General features: G+C 38.6%; 1 protein-coding gene, 1 long non-coding RNA gene and 1 gene segment (V, D, J or C); all 3 read left to right on the top strand.

Annotated features, from left to right (window-relative positions):
* Window positions 1-823: 823 nt before the first annotated feature.
* chp1 (calcineurin-like EF-hand protein 1) lies at window positions 824-8,565 on the top strand. The gene is made up of 8 exons (XM_046062364.1): window positions 824-1,158; window positions 1,253-1,403; window positions 1,697-1,769; window positions 4,535-4,615; window positions 5,213-5,340; window positions 5,469-5,530; window positions 6,341-6,463; window positions 7,061-8,565. Exons 2-8 carry the CDS (start codon window positions 1,337-1,339, stop codon window positions 7,112-7,114), a joined length of 588 nt encoding a protein of 195 aa, XP_045918320.1. The 5' UTR covers window positions 824-1,158; window positions 1,253-1,336; the 3' UTR covers window positions 7,115-8,565.
* Window positions 8,566-9,650: 1,085 nt separating this feature from the next.
* On the top strand, window positions 9,651-13,935 carry LOC123978849. Its single transcript, XR_006827058.1, has 2 exons — window positions 9,651-10,005; window positions 10,603-13,935. It is a non-coding gene; the product is annotated as an uncharacterized LOC123978849 (long non-coding RNA).
* A 7,683-nt stretch (window positions 13,936-21,618) lies between these two features.
* LOC123979370 lies at window positions 21,619-22,169 on the top strand. The segment is given in 2 exon segments: window positions 21,619-21,682; window positions 21,835-22,169. Coding segments are annotated over 2 exon segments (399 nt in total).
* Window positions 22,170-22,507: the final 338 nt, after the last annotated feature.

The raw sequence follows: 22,507 nt of genomic DNA, 5'->3' as shown, positions 1-22,507 counted from the left end.
ACATTGTATTTTTAAATTGAAATGCAGCCCAGTTACATTCAAAATATTAGCGTCAAATGTTAAACAGGCAGGACACTCTGCTACCCAAATCCATTTTGCTTGAGAAAACCATGGGCGAGTTCAGCGCCGACAAGACGTTGCAAACCGGTGCAAAACGTTTTGAGATCGAACTGAACTGAGGAAACAGGTGGCTCCACCTCTTAAGTTCCTTTTCAGACACATTGCTGTGCACATTGATCAGCTCTTTGTTTTTCGTGTGCTCTGAAAAAAAAATCCGCTTTTCCTACACAGCCCGGGGTCTGTAAATTGAGCACAAACCATACGGTTATTCCGTTATGCGTTATAACGTTACTCTTATACCCCTGAACACTCAGTACATGACACTTTGAATCGTAGAGTTAATTTGACAGCCGAAATTAATTTTTCGCATTTAAAAACGTAATTTTAGGGTAACAGTTTGTAAGGATCTGAAATACTAAAACACATCGATCAAGTAACTATGCTTCGCTCTCAGAAATATTGAAAGATTTTTCAAGAAAACCTCGCATATTTCAGTGCAGTCGTATCAAGGAATGCTACTTCTACCCAGAGTAATAAAACACAATTGACTTGATAGTACTTTGCTGTAGAAATCAACACAATTTCTGGCAATTTGTGCTTCAGCAGTGCGCGCTCCCGTGACGTGCATTAAATTCTCGGCAGGCACAACTCGGCACAACAACGACGATTGATTCATGTGCGGTTAACAACCTTTTTATATATATATATATATATATAAAACCACAAGTAACGGCGATGTTTCTCAACTTAACCCTTCTCACCCTCCTACATATACTGTGAACACATTGACTGAACTTAAAAGAGAGAACTACGGCTTAACAATTTCGAGCTAATTTGTCGAAGACCGTATAACAGCAAAAACGTCTGGTTACTACTGCTATGTAAGAAACGTCATCGTCAGGCTAAGCCAATCAGAGGCAGCGTAGGGCGGGTCCTCGCCATAGTACCTGCCCTCCTCACAAAACAGGAACTACACCGGACAGGTTTGGTAACATGAAAACACCACAGACCATAGAAAAGGTTTGCTAGCAAACAGACTATCCGCCGAGCTACATCGCCAGGAGGGAAGCAAACGGCTGGTTGGATTAAAGTCTAGCTGTAAGTGGTTAGTTCCCATCTGCTTTCACAGCAAAGCGGCATTTTACCTCTCTGCGTTAACGTTAGCTAACCTGCTAACTTTTATTTAACATAGGTCCGGATCGGGATTTGTCCACGGCTGATTAGGTTGCGCAAGACGACAAGCAAGTCTGTTCACAACACCCTTTAACATTTCACCATGGGATCCAGAGCGTCCACGTTACTCCGAGAAGAGGAAATCGAAGAAATTAAGAAAGAGACTGGCTGTAAGTTGAGCTCAGACTAATTCCTGTGATGGCGATAGAGACAAGAGCTGCTTACTGAACTCACAATTATGTTGACATTCACTGCAATTAGCCAGTTATTAGAAGCATAATATTGTTTTCAGGGAAATTCATAAACATGTAACTTGAAAGTAAATGAAGTAGCGTTTATGTTGGCTGTATAACTTAATTGTGCACACACATCGTCTGAAGATAACTTCATATGGTGTAATGAGGTGAAGTTATTTTACCTGAAAGCACTGTATACCAGTTATCTTCTGCTATCCTCCCCACAGTCTCCCACAGTCAAATCACGCGTTTGTACAGCCGCTTCACCAGCCTTGATAAAGGTGAAAACGGCACCCTCAGGTAAGAAATCAAATAACCACCATTGCGAAAGTAAACACATTAAACATCAGCCACATGCTGGGGCTGATTACTTTGGTTCCTTTAAGAGCTATTTGGCATGTAACCAGCAAATCCTAGCAGGACATTTTATATTATGGGGAACAGATTTGCCAGTTAAATGACCACTTGCTTGTGTTGGTAGTGATTGAAAACTGGAAAGTTCATGAAGGCATTAAGAATTAATTGTCACTTATAGCTTTAAATTATTACATGCCTGCAGATTTTTGCTTGCCTTTTGTAGGCTTTGTCTGCATTCCTTCCTTTTTCACCAATAAAATGTCAACAGGTACAGAATTGTGATGTTCCTATAAATTACAGACACTAATGAGCAGAAAGAGAGGCAATTAAAATTGAAAAGAGTGTTTTAATAATATTTGACTTGCAGTGGGGAGAACAAGTATAATACACTGCTGATTTTTCAGGTTTTCCCACTTACAAAGCATGTAGGTCATTTTTTAATCATAGGTACACTTCAGCTGTGAGAGACAATCACATAGTATTTTTAAATAATTTGCATTTTATTGCATGACATACGTATTTGATACATCAGAAAAGCAAAACTTAATATTTGGTACAGAAACCTTTGTTTGCAATTACAGAGATCATGTTTCCTGTAGTTCTTGACAGGTTCAGGTCTGGAGACTGTCTAGGCCACTCCAGGACCTTGAGATGCTTCTTACGGAGCCACTCCTTAGTTGACCTGGCTGTATGTGTTTCGGGTCATTGTCATGCTGGAAGACCCAGCCACGACCCATCTTCAATGCTCTTACTGAGGGAAGGAGGTTGTTGGCCAAGATCTCGCAATACATGGCCCCATCCATCCTCCCCTCAATATGGTGCAGTCGTCCTGTCCCCTTTGCAGAAAAGGATCCCCAAAGAATGATGTTTCCACCTCCATGCTTCACGGTTGGGATAGTGTTCATGGGGTTTTACTCATCCTTCTTCTTCCTCCAAACACGGCGAGTGGAGTTTAGACCATAAAGCTCTATTTTTGTCTCAGACCACATGACCTTCTCCCATTCCTCCTCTGGATCATCCAGATGGTCATTGGCAAACTTCAGACGGGCCTGGACATGCGCTGGCTTGAGCAGGGGGACCTTGCGTGCGCTGCAGGATTTTAAGCCATGATGGCATAGTGTGTTACTAATGGTTTTCTTTGAGACTGTGGTCCCAGCTCTCTTCAGGTCATTGACCAGGTCCTGCCGTGTAGTTCTGGGCTGATCCCTCACCTTCCTCATGATCATTGATGTCCCACGAGTTGAGATCTTGCATGGAGCCCCAGACCGAAGGAGATTGACCGTCATCTTGAACTTCTTCCATTTTCTAATAATTGCGCCAACAGTTGTTGCCTTCTCACCAAGCTGCTTGCCTATTGTCCTGTAGCCCATCCCAGCCTTATGCAGGTCTACAATTTTATCCCTGATGTCCTTGCACAGCTCTCTGGTCTTAACCATTGTGGAGAGGTTGGAGTCTGTTTGTTTAATTGAGTGTGTGGACAGGTGTCTTTTATACAGGTAACGAGTTCAAACGGGTGCAATTAATACAGGTAATGAGTGGAGAACAGGAGGGCCTCTTAAAGAAGAACTAACAGGTCTGTGAGAGCCGGAATTGTTACTGGTTGGTAGGTGATCAAATACTTATGTCATGCAAATCAATTATTTAAAAATCATACAATGTGATTTTCTGGATTTTTGTTTTAGATTCCGTCTCTCACAGTTAAAGTGTACCTATGATAAAAAATTACAGACCTCTACATGCTTTGTAAGTAGGAAAACCTGCACAATCAGCAGTGTATCAAATACTTGTTCTCCCCACTGTATTTGGAGTTGGTAGCTCTTGCAGAAATATATAATTTCTATTAAATGAATATACTATGTGAATAGAAATTTAACAGGTTAGTGACAATGTATTGTCATTAGATAAAGGTCAGCCAAAGTGTAGCGAGGTATCCATCATTCTCACATGAGTTTCACTATGACTGATACTATGACTTAAGCACAGTGTGATTTTGAGTAGTCAGCCGACACCTCAGTGTGACAGTTCTATGGTTTGTGATTACCCACTAGCTGAACAAGCAATAGGTGAAGAATTAGGTAATCATTAAGGCTGCTAAAACAGTTTGAAATATGGTTTGGCTCTGCCCCTTGATTTCTCAATGAGAGTTCATTTGCAGATCAGTCTCTCAAGGGTAAAATAAAAAAAACAAGCTATCTCTCTACAGATCTTCTGATTTATTGTGTGTTTACACATAACAAGTTCTTGGTTCCACTTGTTCTTGCTCCAGTGCTTTCAGTCACAGCACAAAGTCAGGTACATTCACACCCAAGGTGACTTTCTTGTCATTCATTAGTTACCACAACAGTGAGATGGACATATGTCTCAGCTGACTAACTTCCGGTCTTACAGATAGACTAGGAAACTTTTTCACTGACTGACATATTCCCAAATTCAATTATTGATATAAGCCAAAACTACTCCTAGAATCAAAAAATATTTATTTGCCACCTTGTTTTCTGTTCTTCCTCTTCAGTTTTTATATTTCTCAAATCAAGTCTGGTTTTAAGACATAGCTGCAGGAGGTTTGTACTCTGTCACATCTTTTTAAAGTTGACCCCAGTCTTAAGATCTGTGTTAAATTGTTGTAAGGATTTAAATGAACAATATCTGTTTTGATTTTTTATTAAAATATGTTGTGTTGTAATTTTTATTTCTCCTCATGCCTGCAGCCGAGAAGATTTCCAGAGGATCCCGGAGTTGGCCATCAATCCGCTGGGCGACAGAATCATCAATGCTTTCTTTCCTGAGGGGTGAGTTGTCCCTGTTATTGGTCTGCTGTCTCTGGAGATCTTGTTTTTTTTCGCAGGAGTGTACATTATAGGTTTGAGTCACAACTACCACAAAGCTGAACGAGGCCATCAGGCTTTTCAGTTGTGGCTGCTTGACTGAAGACTTGAGAGGCTCCGTCTTCTCTGCCAACTTGGGTTTTTTATCACCGCAGGTTCTTTCTGTATATTTGGCAGTTGTTTGGCTGTTTTTATCAGTCTGAAAGTTAAAAACCAGATGTTTTCCAATGTATCATTAAAATCCCAAAAAGTCAGATGTGTAGGCGTCTTAATTTTAGCCTTGGCTTTTAATGGTTTTAGATGTGTTTTTCTTGCTCTGGTTTTGGCTTGTTTGATTCAGAATTACTTGAGAATAGAGGTGGAGAGCTGTAAAATGGTGTTAGATAAAACTAGTTTGAGTTTTCATTGTGTTGCCCACATGAGCATAAAGGTAATCTGAGACTACACAAAGAATCAGTACTAGTTTATTTTGTTTCTGTTATCCAGAAATATGTAGAACAATGTTGTTGTTTTTTTGTCTGATGTGCTGTACAGTTTTATAATTCTCTCTCTGGTTTTTAGAGAGGACCAGGTAAACTTCAGGGGCTTCATGCGGACCTTGGCGCACTTCAGACCAATCGAGGACAATGAGAAGAACAAGAACGCCGCTGCCAGCGAGCCACTCAACAGCAGGACAAACAAGCTGCTCTGTGAGTGTGGAGCTTAGTCACACGGGAGTGTTTGGGTGGAGCTGGTCAACAGTATCAAGAACATTCACAGGATTTCATAAAATTAGCTTACTCTGTAATGACTTGTATATATGTTTTTATTTTTCCAGTCGCTTTCCGTCTGTATGACCTAGACAGAGATGACAAAATCTCCCGGGATGAGCTGCTGCAGGTGAGTGCATTGGTTTGTCATGTAAATAGGATGCTGAATCACAGTACAGTTTGTCCAAACAACAGGTCCAAGCAATAAGTAAATAATTCAGATGGTAATTAAATGGATTTCATAGATGTCTTTTCTTCTCTTCATGGAAATCCATTTTTATTACCGCTGAAAAGATTTGCTCTTTAGTATATATTTAACAAAGGAAGCATGCTGTTATGCAACGTCTATGTCAAAATGCTCCACAAAGAGAGGGATTGCCATGTCGATGGGAAGACTTTGCCCTTGTGCTGATAATGATATGATATGTCACTTTAACTACAGGTTGATTTTTCAGACAGTCTAATATCCTGAATTTGGCTTCCCTCCATGTTATTTGCTGTCCCTTTGTGAAGCCGTCTCGGTTTTGGTAACATTGTGTGACCTGTAATTGCTGTAAGCTCTGTGTTAAATGACTCAGCCAGATCTCTTGTTTTGTGGAAAACACTTCTGTGTCTGCTTCATGTGATGCATGAGGCTCTAACACGCCAAACATGTAACTCAAAGTGCTGTTTGTTGGCCTGTTTTTCAGATATGTCTTCACTGGATTTCTAATCATGTAATTTCTACAGTCAAGTGTGGCTGCTGCTTACTGGCCATTTAACTGTAATAACTAAAAATTATCTTGTGTTGTGCTTAAATACACGCAGCATTAATATTGTTTTCAAAACATTTCACCTTACTGTTTAGACAAGCATCATGACTATTATTTAATCTTTGCCAGGAACTGTTTTTCACTGGTATCCATTAACCATGAAGACACCTTTTGTTCATTCTTTGCAGGTCTTACGGATGATGGTTGGTGTAAACATTTCAGATGAACAGCTTGGCAGCATTGCTGATAGGACCATACAGGAGGCTGACACAAATGGAGATAACTCCATTTCCTTCAATGAATTCATCAAGGCAAGTCTTATGGTCAGAGGGCATCTGTCACCTCACATTTACAACTGTCTTGTGTACTTATTTATGCTGCTGTGTTCTTTACTTTCTATGGTTTTTCATAAAAAGTTGTTGTTCTTTTATTTTTTTTGGTACTTTTACTGTACATTTTTAGCATTGGAGGCCCCAGTGGGACACAAACTACAGCCCAGGAGTGGCCACAGAATAGGAAAAAATATATTCCAAGGACACATTTTACATAGTACAGGAGGTAGAACTTATATCCTTGTTTAGTTACTATGAGAGCACAAGATACACATGACAAATTATTTTAGGTTAGTTCAAGCCACACAGTTTCCTAACCATTGCTAACAAGTTAAAATGTTTCAAATCGATTTTTAATATTGAAACAAATTCATTCACTGACTGTTTTTCACCAAAGTGCATGTTGAATGTTTTGTGTGTTTTTAGTTAATAGTACTTAGCTAAATACATTGTTTTTGGCTAGTGTTGAGCTCTGTATAAGCCTGTCAGTGAAGTCGTCATGCCGCGTTATGACCACATCATAGAAACAGTTGTTTTAAAAAAACTAAACTTGTTCTGTTTTGATTGTTTCCGCAGGTCTTAGAGAAGGTGGATGTGGAACAGAAAATGAGCATCCGGTTCCTGCACTAAGTTGCTTTATTTTATTTTGATTAGAGCTCCAACATGCTAGTTGATGTCAGAACACAACCTCATCCAGCTTCTCAGTAGGCTGCTGTGACCCACACTACAAGTACACGCTGTCAGACTAAGCATTAGGTAGATAATGTCATAGACTGCACTGCTCTGTAAACAAAGGGAAAAGTTGCGTGCCTTGGGTTGTTTTATGCAATGTCATTATGTATTTTTCCCAGTAATGGAACATTATTTATTAGAAAATGTTTTGGGGGGTCACAGTTAGTACCACTGCTGTTCCACTTTTCACATGAAAAAATATTTTATAGCACGGTACGATAAAGCTTTTTGCTATTGCAGTGAGTAAGTTTATTCTAAGTTTACTCAATGCTGTTCCATGGATATTTAGCACATGCTGTCTTTGTCCATATAAATATGCAATGGTTCAAAGTGAAACTTAAAAGATGTGTGATTCCACTTCAAAACAAACAGTGTTTTTAATGCAAACTGGATCTAATGACTTTTCTTTGACTTGAGGTAGAACAAGTCAGAACAGCAAGCCAGGCAAGTTTGACCCTTAAAGCAAAGCAGGACCTGCTCCACAGACCTTTGTGTTTTACTCACTGAAGTGCCATGACTTTGGTTCCCCTTTGTAAGTTATTATCTGAACAGTAAACAGGAACCTACTGTCATGTTTGTGTGTGGTTTTTTTTTTTTTTTTTTTTTTTCTCCCCCATATGGGTTAACCTAGCTACTGCCAATAGATTGTAATTACCTGTTTCAAATGTTGGATTTCAACCAAAGTGAGTTTGACCCTCCTTTCAAAACCAGTAACCAAGCGGGGCCACTGCTGATTTAACATGAGAATAATGTGATATTTAAAGAACTTCTTATTCATTTACAACTAAAACTGTACTGGTAAGAATGAAGATTTCACACAAAATGCTGCTCTTAGGCTAGTATGTGTGTCTTCCCTAGTACTTGTTCTGATATGTAACCATTGTGTCATTTGCAAAATGGTATCGGTATCACAGTTGGACAGCCAACTGCCACCGTGGTCTGTTGTCAGGCCCTGTGGTGGAAAGTGGGCTGTGGACCAGTTAGTTTGTAGGCTTAAAACAGGTAAACTCATGAGAATGTGCTGTGCTTCTGTTTATATGACCAGTATCCCTTTGGCTAAGAAGAAATGGGTTCTCATTTGTGCACTGCTCAACATTTGTCTTGCAATGTTTTTCCCCATTGATTCATTCCAAATGGTAAAGAGAATTTAAAGCATTAAATATATTTTCTGTACAGGCTAGTGTACATGAATATGAATACAAATGTCTGACCCTTTAATTTTTAATGTGAGTTTGTTAAATCATTACAAGAACACCCTTCAGCAGCTGAGTACAGAAACTTGACTTGTTGGTCTAGGTATTATCAAAGTGATTCATGAATTTGATTTGAATAAAATAAGTGCCATGCTTGCTTTGTGTCATTCATTGAAAAATGAACTGTGTTCTTTGAAGGCCCTTGGTATTTTATGTTCTGTATCTGGTTTTATTTTTGTCTTTAGACAACACTGAATCAATCGTTACTGTGCATGAAAGAAATTCAGCTTGCACAATAAAGGCATGAAAAAGTATTACCAAATGCAAACCGATGCCAAAAATAATATACAAATCTATATTAACTAGGTCTGCAAAAAATGCAAATTATACTTTTAGCAACCCCACCAATACTCAGAGGGAGATGATATGTGAATCTGTTATGGTTTGCTTATTAACAGCAGCTAATTACAGAGCAATATATCATCTGATGTAGTGAGATGTAGATCTAGTTGTAATTCTAGTCTAATTCATCCTCAGCACTGCTCCAGTGATGATAGTTTATTTTCTTTATTAATGTAATATTGTCTGCTATGTAGCAGAAGGGAGTTACAGAACTCAATTTCACTCTATAACGTTCTATTGTGACAATAAACCTATCTACCTTTCACAAAATTTCATTTTACATGAAAGATATGTAAATTTTAAATGTTTATAAAATGTGGTTGTACCTGACAGTTATTGCCATTATTAACTGATCAGATAATTGTTTAATCATTGGCCAGTAAACATTAGAAAGGTGTCAGACAGACAGTCCAAGATATTTAATTTAAGTTACATGGAAGCAGCAAATTCTCGATTGTGAGAATTCGAAATAGCCAACAGTTGACAGTTGTGCTCTATAAATGATTTTTTTAAAAATATCTACTCGATTAATAAACAAATTAAGTTTCCATAAATAAACTATTGAATTGAGTAGTTAGCTAGACTACCTTAAAGAGGTAGTTAGGAGTAATTTACTCTTAAAGGGTCAGTTTTCTTTTTTAGAAATAGTGCTTTTAATGCTTAAGTACATTTCAGCATCGCTATCTATTTACTAACCAACACTTAATATAACTTAATTAATGCATAGTTTTGTTAATTCTGGTCATTCTGTAGTTCTGTTAGCAGCAGTGAACGCACCACAAGGCTGATTGACAACTGTCAGAAGAGAAGAAGAACAAGAAGTACATCCGGGGCGGGCTTTCATTTTGATTGACAGGTCTCCGGCACAATCGTCGCACTCTTCCGTTGTCTCGTAGTAACAGAGCGAAAATGGCGTAGAGCGGAGGCTGTACGGCGAAGGGGACGAGGGGACCTTCTCCTCCCCGGGGCGTAAGCAGGGAGAAAACGGGGACCGGGGGTTTTCGGTTTAGTCTTCTCGAAATGAATCCTCAGCCGGCGCGGCCAACTCTCCCCAGAATAAACCCTGCACACAACCAGACTGGGAGACCGAAATGTGTCACCGTAGAGGAAGAAACCCCCTGGCTTTTGTTTACCATTATGAGCAGCTGCAGCTCGAACCACAGTGGAAATACCTCCGCATCATTTCGGACCAAGGTCAGTGCTTCTCAATCATGCCAGACCTCCGCGCCGGCCTTAGCGCATATTTCTGCACATTTTGGGAATTGGCAATTTACGTGAAAGGTAAACTTCAGTGTTACAGTAAATATACACATTCTGCCTTTCCAGTGATTTTAGACACTACAATCAAATCAAAATCAAACTCTGTCCCTTAGCTGGATGTCAGAGCACTTTGATGGACTTACTGTTTTTTTTAAAAAAAGGCCTATGATTTTTTTGTTTTTTTTGAATGAGCTAAAACAATTTGTTTATAGATCGATTGGTTCGATCCTCAGAAAATCTATCTGCAACATTTTTGATAAAGTTGTTTAAGTCCTTTTTCAAGCAAAAAATATCTAGTATTCCCTAATTTCAGCTTCTTCAATGTGAATATTTGCTTAATTACACCACTGTAATTATCTTTATATATTGTTTGTTATTCACTATTTTCATCATCACTGAGAACTTACAGTCTTGATAGCATCATTAACATAATCTTGTCTTTAAATTGCTCGATTTTAGGCTCGATACATTCATAAATTAAAACTAAACTGTACAATGATATAGAAATGATGTATGAATTTTTTATTCTAGGATGGGCTTTCCCGTCAATGCAGTTGTAAAAGCCCAGATCACTTCCACGGCTACCCGGACCTGTGGAGGTAAAGGACGAAGAGTCATTGTGAAGATGACCTCTTTTGGGCTTTTGGGACACGGCTGCCCTCCTTCCTAATGTTGCTGGGACATTGGCCTCCACAGCCCCACCCCCTTGTCCTGGCCTGTTTCTACAGCATGCTTATCTGTCAGGACATCTGCCAAGATTGCAGTGACTATGTCTACATGTAGCTAAACGTTCTTATGTAAACATAGTCACTGTTGCTTCCTGACTAAGTAAAGAATATCCTCACACTCTGTAATTAGATCAAAGCAGTTTGATAATGAAGAAACTAATCCCGTTTCTTGGGAAGAAAGTAAAGACACAAGATACTGTAGCAAAGATCAACGCCTGTGATTAAATTAGACTCATAGGGTGTATTATTTGTTTTTTTGCACTACCTCATCGCCATAACAAGTCCAACAGGAGTGAAAGGAAGGGTGATCAGTATGAGTAACTTAATGATTGTCAAGCACCCCAGCAGTCATGTATCGTTCCTGGCTGAATTTGGTTTTGGTTAGTAAGTCAGGTTGCTGACCGGTGAATAGGAGAAGACTGAGCAGCCCAGAAGCACATGTTTACTTTCAGTTCATACATTTTGAGGAAAATGTCGACTCACTCAAACTGTGCATCTTTTCTAAAGGAAGGTCACAACATAGTATTTTATTTACTCCATGCTTTAATTTTTGCATTTCATTTTTGTGCACTCCTTTTTGCAAGTCTGCAGGTTTATTCACAAATTGGAGGTGGAGACAGAATTGCCAATATTCCTCTTGTGATTTAATCCTTGAGATCCCTAAAAATCTTAGTTAGTCTTTTATTCGAATGTCTAGTTCAATTTTACCCCCCTCCAACATATTTTTAATTTGTCTTTGTACCTGGAAATATTCCCATTTTGTTCTTTATTTATATATATATATATAACAGGACATTCCCTACACGCTACAGGTAGAGTCAGAGTTGACCATTTGATTCCTTTTGTGCCGTGAACTGTGAGACAAGATAATCTAGCCCCCCCCACCCCCCTCCCAAAAAAAGTGAATCTGGCTCGCCCAGAAAAGTTTATCAGACATCCTGCTTTGTCTCTACCTGCTTTTTCTGTGTGTCCAGTAAGCTCTTACACCTGAGAGAGACCAGTGCTGAAATAGCAGCTTTAATTCCTTTGATTCAAGTTTACAGTGAATTCGTCCTTACCTGAAGGAAACCCTGGTCTCATTTGTTTTTTATCTGATTTCTATATTTAAAAAAAAAAAAGAAATCACATTTACCGGGATATGTGCAATATTTGATCTTAACTGTCATGTTGTTGACCAAACTGTATATTGTATAAACAAGTGACAAGTTGTTTGAAAGCAACAAAATCACCAATGTCTTCCATTAAGATATGTATAGACTCATGTGCATTAGCTTATTTAGCGGGACTGTGGTGCCAACATTATAGTAGCCATGCATGACCAGTAGTGATGCTTGCTTCATGAAGAATAGTGAAATCGACTTCTAGACTAAGCTGGAGCTTAAAACTGTGGATTTTGAAAAATGAAAGGGTGATAGATTGAGGCACTACATATAAATACAGCTTTGCCCTAAAATCTTAGACTAATGCAAGATCTCCTTTTTATTCCATGTCTTGGGTATAGAATAAGTTGCATAATAAATATACAATATACAATTAAAGAACACAATCAGAGTATGCAGTTGTTGATTAAGTATTGATTCAGCTAGTTCTATATAGGCAGATATGCTCAATATAAGTAAGTACTTTCTAACAGAACTGCTGTACATTGTTAGGATTCTTATCTGAAAATAATTTTTTTAAAAAAGCTTAAGAGATGTCCTAAATTATATGTATGCACTCTTGAGCATCAAAAACATTAGGCAGTTTTATGCAACAGCCAAAAAGCTCCCCAAAACAAGTCCCACATTTGACAATTACAGAGACCTTTAGAGAAATGTTATAGTATTTTAATCTTAGATTTGGATAGAATTGCTAGGGATCCGACGCGTTTTAGTCCTAGAATTAAGATCTCACCATGACATTGTATTGTACATAATACCTCATAGTTGTGGGATTCAGAGCGATATATTTTAATCCATAAAATTGTATTTGATTAGAGTTTTAGAAGCAATAACCTACAATAATGCATGAGTTTAGTGCCAGGGTGTAAGTGTTAAAAGGAGTCTGTAATGTCATGTGGAAAGGATCCCCCCACCCCCCCTTCACTTTTATGCATATTGTAGCAATCTATTAGTCACTTTTTGGGGAAGTTGTACAATATTTCGCTTCAGAATACAGTATCACTTATGAAGGGATACTTCCTGCAGAACAAGGTATATGTGAGGGCTGCTGTAGCATTATGGTATTACTCTGATAAATGAAACAAAATACTTCTTTTTCACAGACTAATTTCCCTGCCTTTTTTAAGCACCAAAACAATAATCTAAACTAATTGGTACATGAGAGATGCTTTGAATTTCAATTCTTGTAGCATTTTTACATCTACAAAACCACCTCTTCCTTTCAAAATACAGACTTTCAGTAACTCTGTGGCTGCTGCAAAGGACTTACTGAACGAACTTGACATTTGTTTGAAAAGCACTTTCTCTCTATGTACTGACTTGCACCATCATCATCATCCTGTCTTGAATACTGTGTTCTAAAAACCCTGTGATGCTCTTTGTGGGGATTTATAATCACAATTTATAAGCAAGTAGGCAACATGAATATGTGGGTTTTAAAAATATGCATGATTTAGCATAATGAATGCATTGTATTGCATGCAATAATGTGAATGAGTGTAACTAGGCTATTGAAATGTTCATATCAGATGTTCTGTGACAAGGTGACAACTTGGGGATGGCTGTTTGACACAACAGCAAGCATGTTGAAGTAGCTTTGATCATCAGTTGTAGTTTTTACAGACTAAACTGCACCAAAAAAAGAAGTAACAGAGAGTAGTTTTAAGTGTATCTCCTCTCAATCTCTGTTGTGCCAAACATGACCAGGGCAGTACAGCCACAGTGCAGCTGAAAAACACCATTTAACCTTTGTTCCCATGGGGAAAAATTAACAGACGCTTAGGTAAAATTACATTACTTTGTTGATCAACTTTTCCATGGAGAAGGTGGTCTGTGTAGAAACTATGCACTCCAGAGGGAGGACATGGGCATGCTTATTACGTGTGAGCCTCTTGTCTGGTTTTGTATTAACTTAAAAGAGAAAAGGAATCTGTATCAGAAATTCAGCAATAAAATGCAGCATGGTGCCAACTGGATGGCTGCGTGTTGATATTTACTTCCAGTTTCATTGATGTTACAAATGAATGACATAATGTACATCATCTTTGCAGTAATTAAAAATAATTAGAATATCATCAAAAAGTTGCACACACTGATATATTTCAAATGTTTATTTCATTTAATTGTGATGATTAAAACTGACAACTAATGAAAATCCCAAATTCAGTATCTCCAAAAATTAGACCAATACAAAAAAAGGATTTTTAGAAATGTTGGCCAACTGAAAAGTATGAACATGTCCAGCACTCAATACTTAGGTGGGGCTCCTTTTGCCTGAATTACTGCAGCAATGCGGCGTGGCATGGAGTCGATCAGTCTGTGGCACTGCTCAGGTGTTATGAGAGCCCAGGTTGCTCTGATAGTGGCCTTCAGCTCTTCTGCATTGTTGGGTCTGGCGTATCGCATCTTCCTCTTCACAATACCCCATAGATTTTCTGTAGGGTTAAGGTCAGGCCAGTTTGCTGGCCAATTAAGGACAAGGGATACCATGGTCCTTAAACCAGGTACTGGCAGCTTTGGCACTGTGTGCAGGTGCCAAGTACTGTTGGAAAATGAAATCTGCATCCTCATAAAGTTGGTCAGCAGCAGGAAGCATGAAGCGCTCTAAAACTTCCTGGTTAGACGGCTGCGTTGACCTTGGACCTCAGAAAACACAGTGGACCAACACCAGCAGATGACATGGCACCCAAACCATCACTGACTGTGGAAACTTTACACTGGACTTCAAGCAATGTGGATTATGTGGATTCTGTGCCTCTCCTCTCTTCCTCCAGACTCTGGGACCTTGATTTCCAAAGGAAATGCAAAATTTACTTTCATCAGAGAACATAACTTTGGACCACTCAGCAGCAGTCCAGTCCTTTCTGTCTTTAGCCTAGGCGAGACGCTTCTGACACTGGGTCTTGTTCAAGAGTAGCTTGACACAAGGAATGTGACAGCTGAAACCCATGTCTTGCATACGTCTGTGCGTGGTGGTTCTTGAAGCACTGACTCCAGCGGCAGTCCACTCTTTGTGAATCTCCCCAACATTTTTGAATGGGTTTTGTTTCACAATCCTCTCCAGGGTGCGGTTATTCCTATTGTTTGTACACTTTTTTCTACCACATCTTTTCCTTCCCTCGCCTCTCTATTAATGTGCTTGGACACAGAGCTTTGTGTCATCCAACCTCTTTAGCAATGACCTGTTGTGTCTTCCCCTCCTTGTGCAAGGTGTCAATGGTCGTCTTTTGGACAGCTGTCAAGTCAGCAGTCTTCCCCATGATTGTGTAGCCTACAGAACTAGACTGAGAGACCATTTAAAGGCCTTTTGAGTTAATTAGCTGATTAGAGTGTGGCACCAGGTGTCTTCAATATTGAACCTTTTCACAATATTGAAATTTTCTGAGATACTGATTTGGGGGTTTTCATTAGTTGGAATGAACACTATCTGTGTGGAATGAATATATACATTATACAAGTTTCACTTTTTGAATGGAACTACTGAAATAAATCAACTTTTTGATGATATTCTAATTATATGACCAGCACCTGTATTTGAGGCATATAAAGAAAGGGTCATTAACTAAAGGCTTCTGTCTAAACTGTAAGCAACATTTGTCTTTTGTCTCAGTAAAGAATCCAGCAGGAGCCAAAGTGAGAAAGAACAAGTTCTACTTTCTACATTTGCTTCTTTGAATAACATGTTTGTGCAAACTCAGATCAGATAAACAGGAAACGTCTGTGAAGCTGCAACAGAAACGTGGTGTGTCCGACATCTGTGAGCTAGATAATTATAGGTCCTCCTGCAAACTCTGACCTTTGTAAGTTGTTTTCTTCTTTCATACTTCAACTTCATACTCTCTTTTAAAGTCTTAGAACCCATACATTTAAATAGGTATGAGGTCATGATAATAATAATAATAATAATAATAATCCTTATTTGTAGAGCACTTTTCAAAAACAAGTTACAAAGTGCTTTAACAAGTGTAAAACAGGTCACAGTAAATGCAAGGCAAAAATGATACGTTCCTTTTTAATAAATCATATTTCAAGATATAAACCAAGTGAGCAACATGCAATTTGAGATAATAAGGAAGGCATTTTCATACTGGCATTTTGTGCTGGACCTTAACTATACTGCTGATCCAAACCTGAAGACTACAGGATGAAACCTTAGACCTGCTGCAACAAAAGCATCCAAACAGTATAGAGCCATTATGCTGAGAGAGGTAACAGCCACATTGAAGAGGCGTTTTCAGTTTCAATCTTATGGTTGTTCTTAAAACCATCATTATCACAATAGGAAAATATTCATCACAACTGAAATAGATTAAAACAAAGATGTCAGGAAATCTTACTTCATAAGGAAGTATTTCTTGGAAATAGAAAACCATCTTATAATAGCAATAATTGTAAACATATATAATCTCTATATCTGTGACATCACTCGCCTTACTTATACTAGTGAGCAATCGTCCAATAGTAAAAAAAAGGGCTGGAAAAATCTTTGGGCCTTCTTCCGAGCATTTTCACTATGTGCGAATGTACAAGTACTTTGGTATTTTAACTGATGATCAGCTATCTTGTAAATTGCCCACTGACAAACTTGTACAAAAGCACAAACTAAAAATAGGGTTTTATTTTAGATATTAGTTTTTCTTTAACAACTAAGAAGAGATTGGTTGCTCCAACTTTTCTCACTGCACTTGATTGCTATGATCTGCCTATGGAAATGCACTTAACTGACTGTTTATCCTTGTTGGATGTGTGACTGGATGTAAAGCTTTTTAAACACCTTGCACAAAATGACAAACTTGCCTTCATCATCATCAATGAAGAGGCACACATGGGCTTATTTTTATTTTATTTTATTTACAAGTCTATCCTTGTTATGTTCCCCTCTTATCTTTGCATTTATATGTCTCGCAACACTAGTTCCTATAATTTGCGCTCTGGTGTCCTGTATATGTCTGTACCTAGGGTCCGTACAGAGCTTGGTAAGAGGGCCTTTAGATACTTTTCCATCTCCACCTGCAAAAATGTATTTTTTATAATATATATATATATATATATATATATATATATATATATATATATATATATATATACATATACATACATACATACATACATACATACACACACACACACACACACACACACACACACACCCATCGCTACAGCCACCTTCTGCTGTTTGTCGATCAACACTATGTCTGGTTGGTTGGCCATCACCAGTTTATCCCACAGGATCTTAGCTTGGTCATTCTCAACTACCTTAGCTCGTCTTCCATTTTGACCTTGGGACTTCCAGCTCATACTCAAGGCAGATGTTCCTGTACACTATGACAGCTACCTGGTTATGGCGTTCCATGTACGCACTTCCTTCCAGCATCTTATACTCTGCTGTTATGTGCTGTACTGTCTTAGGGGCATCCTTGCACAGTCTGCACCTGGGGTCCTGCCTGGTATGGTAGACCCCAGCCTCTATTGATCTTGTACTGAGTGTCTGTTCTTGTGCCGCCATGATTAGTGCTTCTGTGCTATCCTTTAGTCCAGCCTTTTCCAGCCACTGGTAGGATTTCTTCATATCAGCCACTTCTATTTGTCTGTGGTACATGCCGTGCAGTGGCTTGTCCCTCCATGAAGGTTCTTCATCTTCCTTGTCCTCACCCTCGGGTTTCTGCTGCCTGAGGTATTCACTAAGCCCTTCATCTTTGGGGGCCATCTTCCTGATGTACTCCTGGATCATCGTCGTTTCATCCTGGACAGTGGTCTTGACACTCACAAGCCCTCGACCTCCCTCACTACGCTTGGTGAACAGTCTCAGGGTGCTACTATCGATCCATCTATCTATATCTATATAACTATTTATCTATATCTATCTATCTATATCTCTATATCTCTCTCTCTATATCTATATCTATATATCTATATATCATTTTAAAGATTTTAAATCTGATGCTGACTTCATCATAGTTAACCGACTTCACTTCTAAATCTCTGTAGTATCATACCATCAGTTCCAATATATTATTCTGGACGTACCCAGGTGATGAATAGATAGAGTACAGCAGCACTGGAAATGAAATCCATTTAAAACTCAGCACTGAATGAGCATCATGGAGTCTATAATCATCACTGACCTCTACTGGAGACTCTGAAATTACAACATCAATAGAACCGGTTCCCAGTAGACATCTCTGGGAAATCATAACGGACACACCGTAAACTGGTGCTTTATTATGGGTATGTTGTGTTACAGGTTGGTCTAAGATTGGCCTATGTTAAGAGCATCTCCTTGTCTATTTAGATGTCTACACTCACACACACAAAAAACAATAGTTAAACCACGTTTGTGAACCCATGAAGATGTAATGCTACATATACACCAGAAATCTAAACTGTTGTAAGTGAGGAATATTTTTGACTTTCCTACATTGTTACCACACATGGGGCTCACACTCAGTTTGTCAGGTTCAGCTCTTCACTGTGAGACTGCCCACAGATCATCAGTCTAAACTGCAATAGTATATTAGTCTATACTTTGTGTTAGCATGTATGTTAGCCACAATTGTATGTTAACATACTCAACTTCACCATGTTAGCATGCAGGTACTCTAATGTATGTAAATAATATCATGTATTTAGCATGAATGCAAAGATGTGAATAAAACTTAACTTTGGACACTGAGTTGCAACTGGTCTGGCTCCTGCTGCTGCTGATTGGAGGAGGATGTTCACGTGTAGACCCATAGTGAAGACACAGCTGGGGTGTCAGGGGGCCACCTGCTGGATAATCCTGCAACACAACAGACAGGAAGAGTTGTAATACAATCAAGGTATAAACCTGTGAACCCTGATTTGAAGTAATATGCCTTTCAATCACATTCAGACAAAAGAATATGATTTACCACTTCATAAGGCTAAATGTATAACTGCATCCAGTCTGCAGTTGTATAAATATAAATATCATCACTTTCAGATCAAACTGACCATTGGAGGAGTTTTCCTGATGAATTCAAAAACTGTTTTTTACATTACAGCTAACATTATTTGATTATATGATTGATTATTATAGGATACATTTCTGTGAAATGAAAAAATTACTTTTCACTTCACAAATCCAGTCAGTGAATGTGCTGTATGTTTCACACCAGCAGGGGAAGACATAACTTCATTAAATTAAAAAAGCTTAACAGCTTGCACTCTTATTGACAATCTAAACAGTGTTACTCCCTGATGATGAAGTTTGCTTCAGATAAGTGCTCTCGTCCTTTAACATGTTTTTACTGGGCTTCATATTTTGCTTCTTTCATCTGCCATGGATGAAGGGTGAGAAAAAAGTTTTACCATTAAAGGGGCTATATGTTTTTCAATGAAATTAATCAAATTTTCATTGCCTTATAGTTAATGGGCTCAAAACTCACTTGTAAATGAAGCACACACCTGTTTTCTCCGTTGCTTGCATCATCACTATTCTGCTTTTAATGTGGAGTCTCCGGGTCGGATTTAGCCCTGTACACGCTCCCGAGCCTCTCTCTATATCATCAGCTTAAGTGTCTTGCTCAGGGACACATTGGTGGATGTGTCACAGTTGGGAATTAAACCTGGGTCTCTCATACCAAAAGGCATGCGTCTTAAGCTGATGATACACGGGGCAACTTTTTGAGCAATGTTGCTGGGCAATGTTGCTAGTGGCAAGTCTGACTGTGTTTTGAACGGATAGTGGCGGTGCGGGGCGGGTGGCGGAGTGGTGGCGGAAGGGGATTAAGGTAGTAATTTTTACTCATTACCATTGACGGCAACGTTGCCCTGAACGATTGCTCTAAAAGTTGCTCTGTGTATCATCAGCTTTATCCATTGGGCAATCACCACCCACCATTTGTATACTCCATTACAAACGAAAACAATAAAAAAAACTCTTCTGGAATATCAGAAAATAAATATTGTAAATCCCGAGGACAACGTAAAAGGAAAAATCAGCTTTGATGGACATTGTCAGTTTGGGCTAGGGCTGCATGATTTGGAGAAAAGGTCATATTGCAATGCTGATATAATGAAACAAATGCGACCATAAGTCTACTTGCTTTATTATCAAGGAAAATGCACAAAACTTTTTGAAATTCTCAAATGTTGATTTCTTAAATTGAACAAAGTTAAAAAAAAGCATAAGAGAAAACAGCACTTTTTGGCCTAGGGCTGGACGATATGGCCAAAAATGTTATCACGATAAAAAGTTTCATATCTTTCGATATCGATAATGATCACGATTCAAGTTAAAAAGCTTATTTTTGCTCCTTGAGGCCAAACAGTGGATGACTTCACAAATCTGAGGTAGAACATTCAAAACAATTACGATAAATGTCAACAAATATGCATGAGTAAAATTAAGTACAAGCTTTTTTCAGTTTTTTCAGCAAAATAAATGATTCAAGTGAATAAAATCAAACATTTATTGAACATTTGTTATATTGTTATGGAAAAAATATATATAGTGATAATTATTGCTGGTGTTTTATTGTCCAGCCCTATTTTGGCCACCAGTGCAAAAACAGTGATTTTGCCACACTGTAAACAGCTTTTCAATCCACTCATCAAACTACTGTGATTTGTGCTTTGCAGCCTGTGGCATGTGTGCCTTGCAGCTTTTGAACCAGGACCAGATAGACGATACACTAGCACCACCCACGCCACGCTTTATGTAGACAAGACCACTGAACAATATTTATAACAATAACTTTAGTTAGAACAGAACAAGGGGAACGTGTTGCTGTCAGAGGAGGCTGCCAGAAGGAGCACATGTTGGTGCACTGGCTAAATCGACATCTGTCCACTGCAGAGGCTCTATCCACAACCTGGAGGAGGAACTAGGCCTAGAATAAAGTATAATGTTCATTTTATAGTATACTGTTGGTACAATGTTATATTATATAATGTTAATATATTCATAATAATTTCAAGTTTCACTATTTCCAGTATTTCATTAAATGACGATGAGTGGTGTATTTATGTAGAGCAGGCTGTTCTCATGTCAATATAAAAACTGCATGTTCAGGCTCCTGAACACCTGCAGCTTTGAAGATATCAACAGTTTTGACACAATCTGAGGAAAAAACTGACAACACACATTCTTGATTACTGATTGTTTTAGCTTTTGGCAAATATATTATATTCAATCATTTATTTTTGTTGAACTTAGATAATATCTGAAAGAAGAGGGGGCTGATAAAAGGAAAAAAGTTTATAGAGGTCAAAACACCAGCAACACTTTAACAACTTTATTGTTATACCAATGTATTCCGTGGCCATCACTAAGGTCGACATGAAACCAATTACAAACAATATTAAATAGGGTAAAGAAGGTTAAAAAAAAAGTATATCCAGCTAGATCACATCATCTCTCATCTTTACAAAATGTACTTGATTTGGATTATAACCAAATACTGTACATCACCTCATCACACCAGGTCTCTTCAGCTTATCAGTGTTACTGATGAGAATTAAAGTCAATGCAGAATGATGTACTGTAGGGGGACCCCCAGTGCCACATATACAACCATACTGAAGACTTCGATAAAACAGCTCAAAAGGATCACATCACACAACGCAGTGACACTCCTACCTGCAGGTCTTCATTTCAAGTAAATGAGACTCTGGTAGTTTCTGTCAGACAGAACATGTACATCATTGTCACTAATCGAGGCCTCCTCAGATTGTTGGTCTTTGTGCTGTGCACTACAGGTAATTTACAATTATATCAACTTTATAAAATACAAGACGACAAACTTATTTTCATGTTTTTCTATTACTTAATCTTATTTTGCTGTGGTGTAAGAATAGCAGAATCCATCAACAAATGTTCACTTCAGTATCCTTTACTGTTAAACATACAGGTCTTATTGGTGGGAGTGACGTCAAACAGACTGACAAACTGTGGATACACAAGGGTGACAATGCAACAATAAGCTGCAGCCACACCAAGGGTGCTGGCTACAACCAGATGTACTGGTACCGACAGCTGCCAGGAGAAGCAATGAAACAAATAGCGTTCACAACAACTGTCAGCAAAGTTCACGACTTTGGAGAATTCAGCAAAGAGAAATTCTCAGCCACTAAACCTAATGCTGAGAGTGGAACATTCACTGTGAAGAATCTGGTCCCAGAAGATAAAGGCTTGTACTTCTGTGCTGTTAGTGAGCACAGTGATACAGACACGTGTGGAAGCTGAACAAAAACCCCAGTGCACTGTCAACATAAGTGTTACCAACAAGGTTTTATTTCTTGTACTGTAGGGGGACCTCAAGGAGCAGAAACTGTCCCGCTTACAGTTTGATTCACCATGTGGATTTTGACACAGCAGCTTACAGGATCAGAGAACATCACACTATTTCTCTTCACCGCACTGACAAATACCGTATATATTGAGGCTAGGGGTGGGAATCACCAGAGGTCCCTTGATACGATATTATCACGATATTTATGTTGCAATTCAATTTTATTGCAATTTTATAACAATTTATTACCTTTTTCCATCTTCCAATTAGGTCCCTAAAATCAAACTTTGTC

Source organism: Micropterus dolomieu, linkage group LG11, assembly GCF_021292245.1.
Source record: "Micropterus dolomieu isolate WLL.071019.BEF.003 ecotype Adirondacks linkage group LG11, ASM2129224v1, whole genome shotgun sequence".
In the NCBI taxonomy this organism is placed as follows: domain Eukaryota; kingdom Metazoa; phylum Chordata; class Actinopteri; order Centrarchiformes; family Centrarchidae; genus Micropterus; species Micropterus dolomieu.
Note: the sequence above shows the minus strand (reverse complement) of the source record. Positions and strands in the feature narration are given on the sequence as shown.

Bases quoted from the DNA above. Each gene is read 5' to 3' on its own strand.
- chp1 (XM_046062364.1), top strand. From the start codon at position 1,337: ATGGGATCCAGAGCGTCCACGTTACTCCGAGAAGAGGAAATCGAAGAA. The intron at 1,770-4,534 runs GTAAGAAATCAA...TCATGCCTGCAG, and splicing joins GGTGAAAACGGCACCCTCAG to CCGAGAAGATTTCCAGAGGA. The intron at 4,616-5,212 runs GTGAGTTGTCCC...TCTGGTTTTTAG, and splicing joins AATGCTTTCTTTCCTGAGGG to AGAGGACCAGGTAAACTTCA.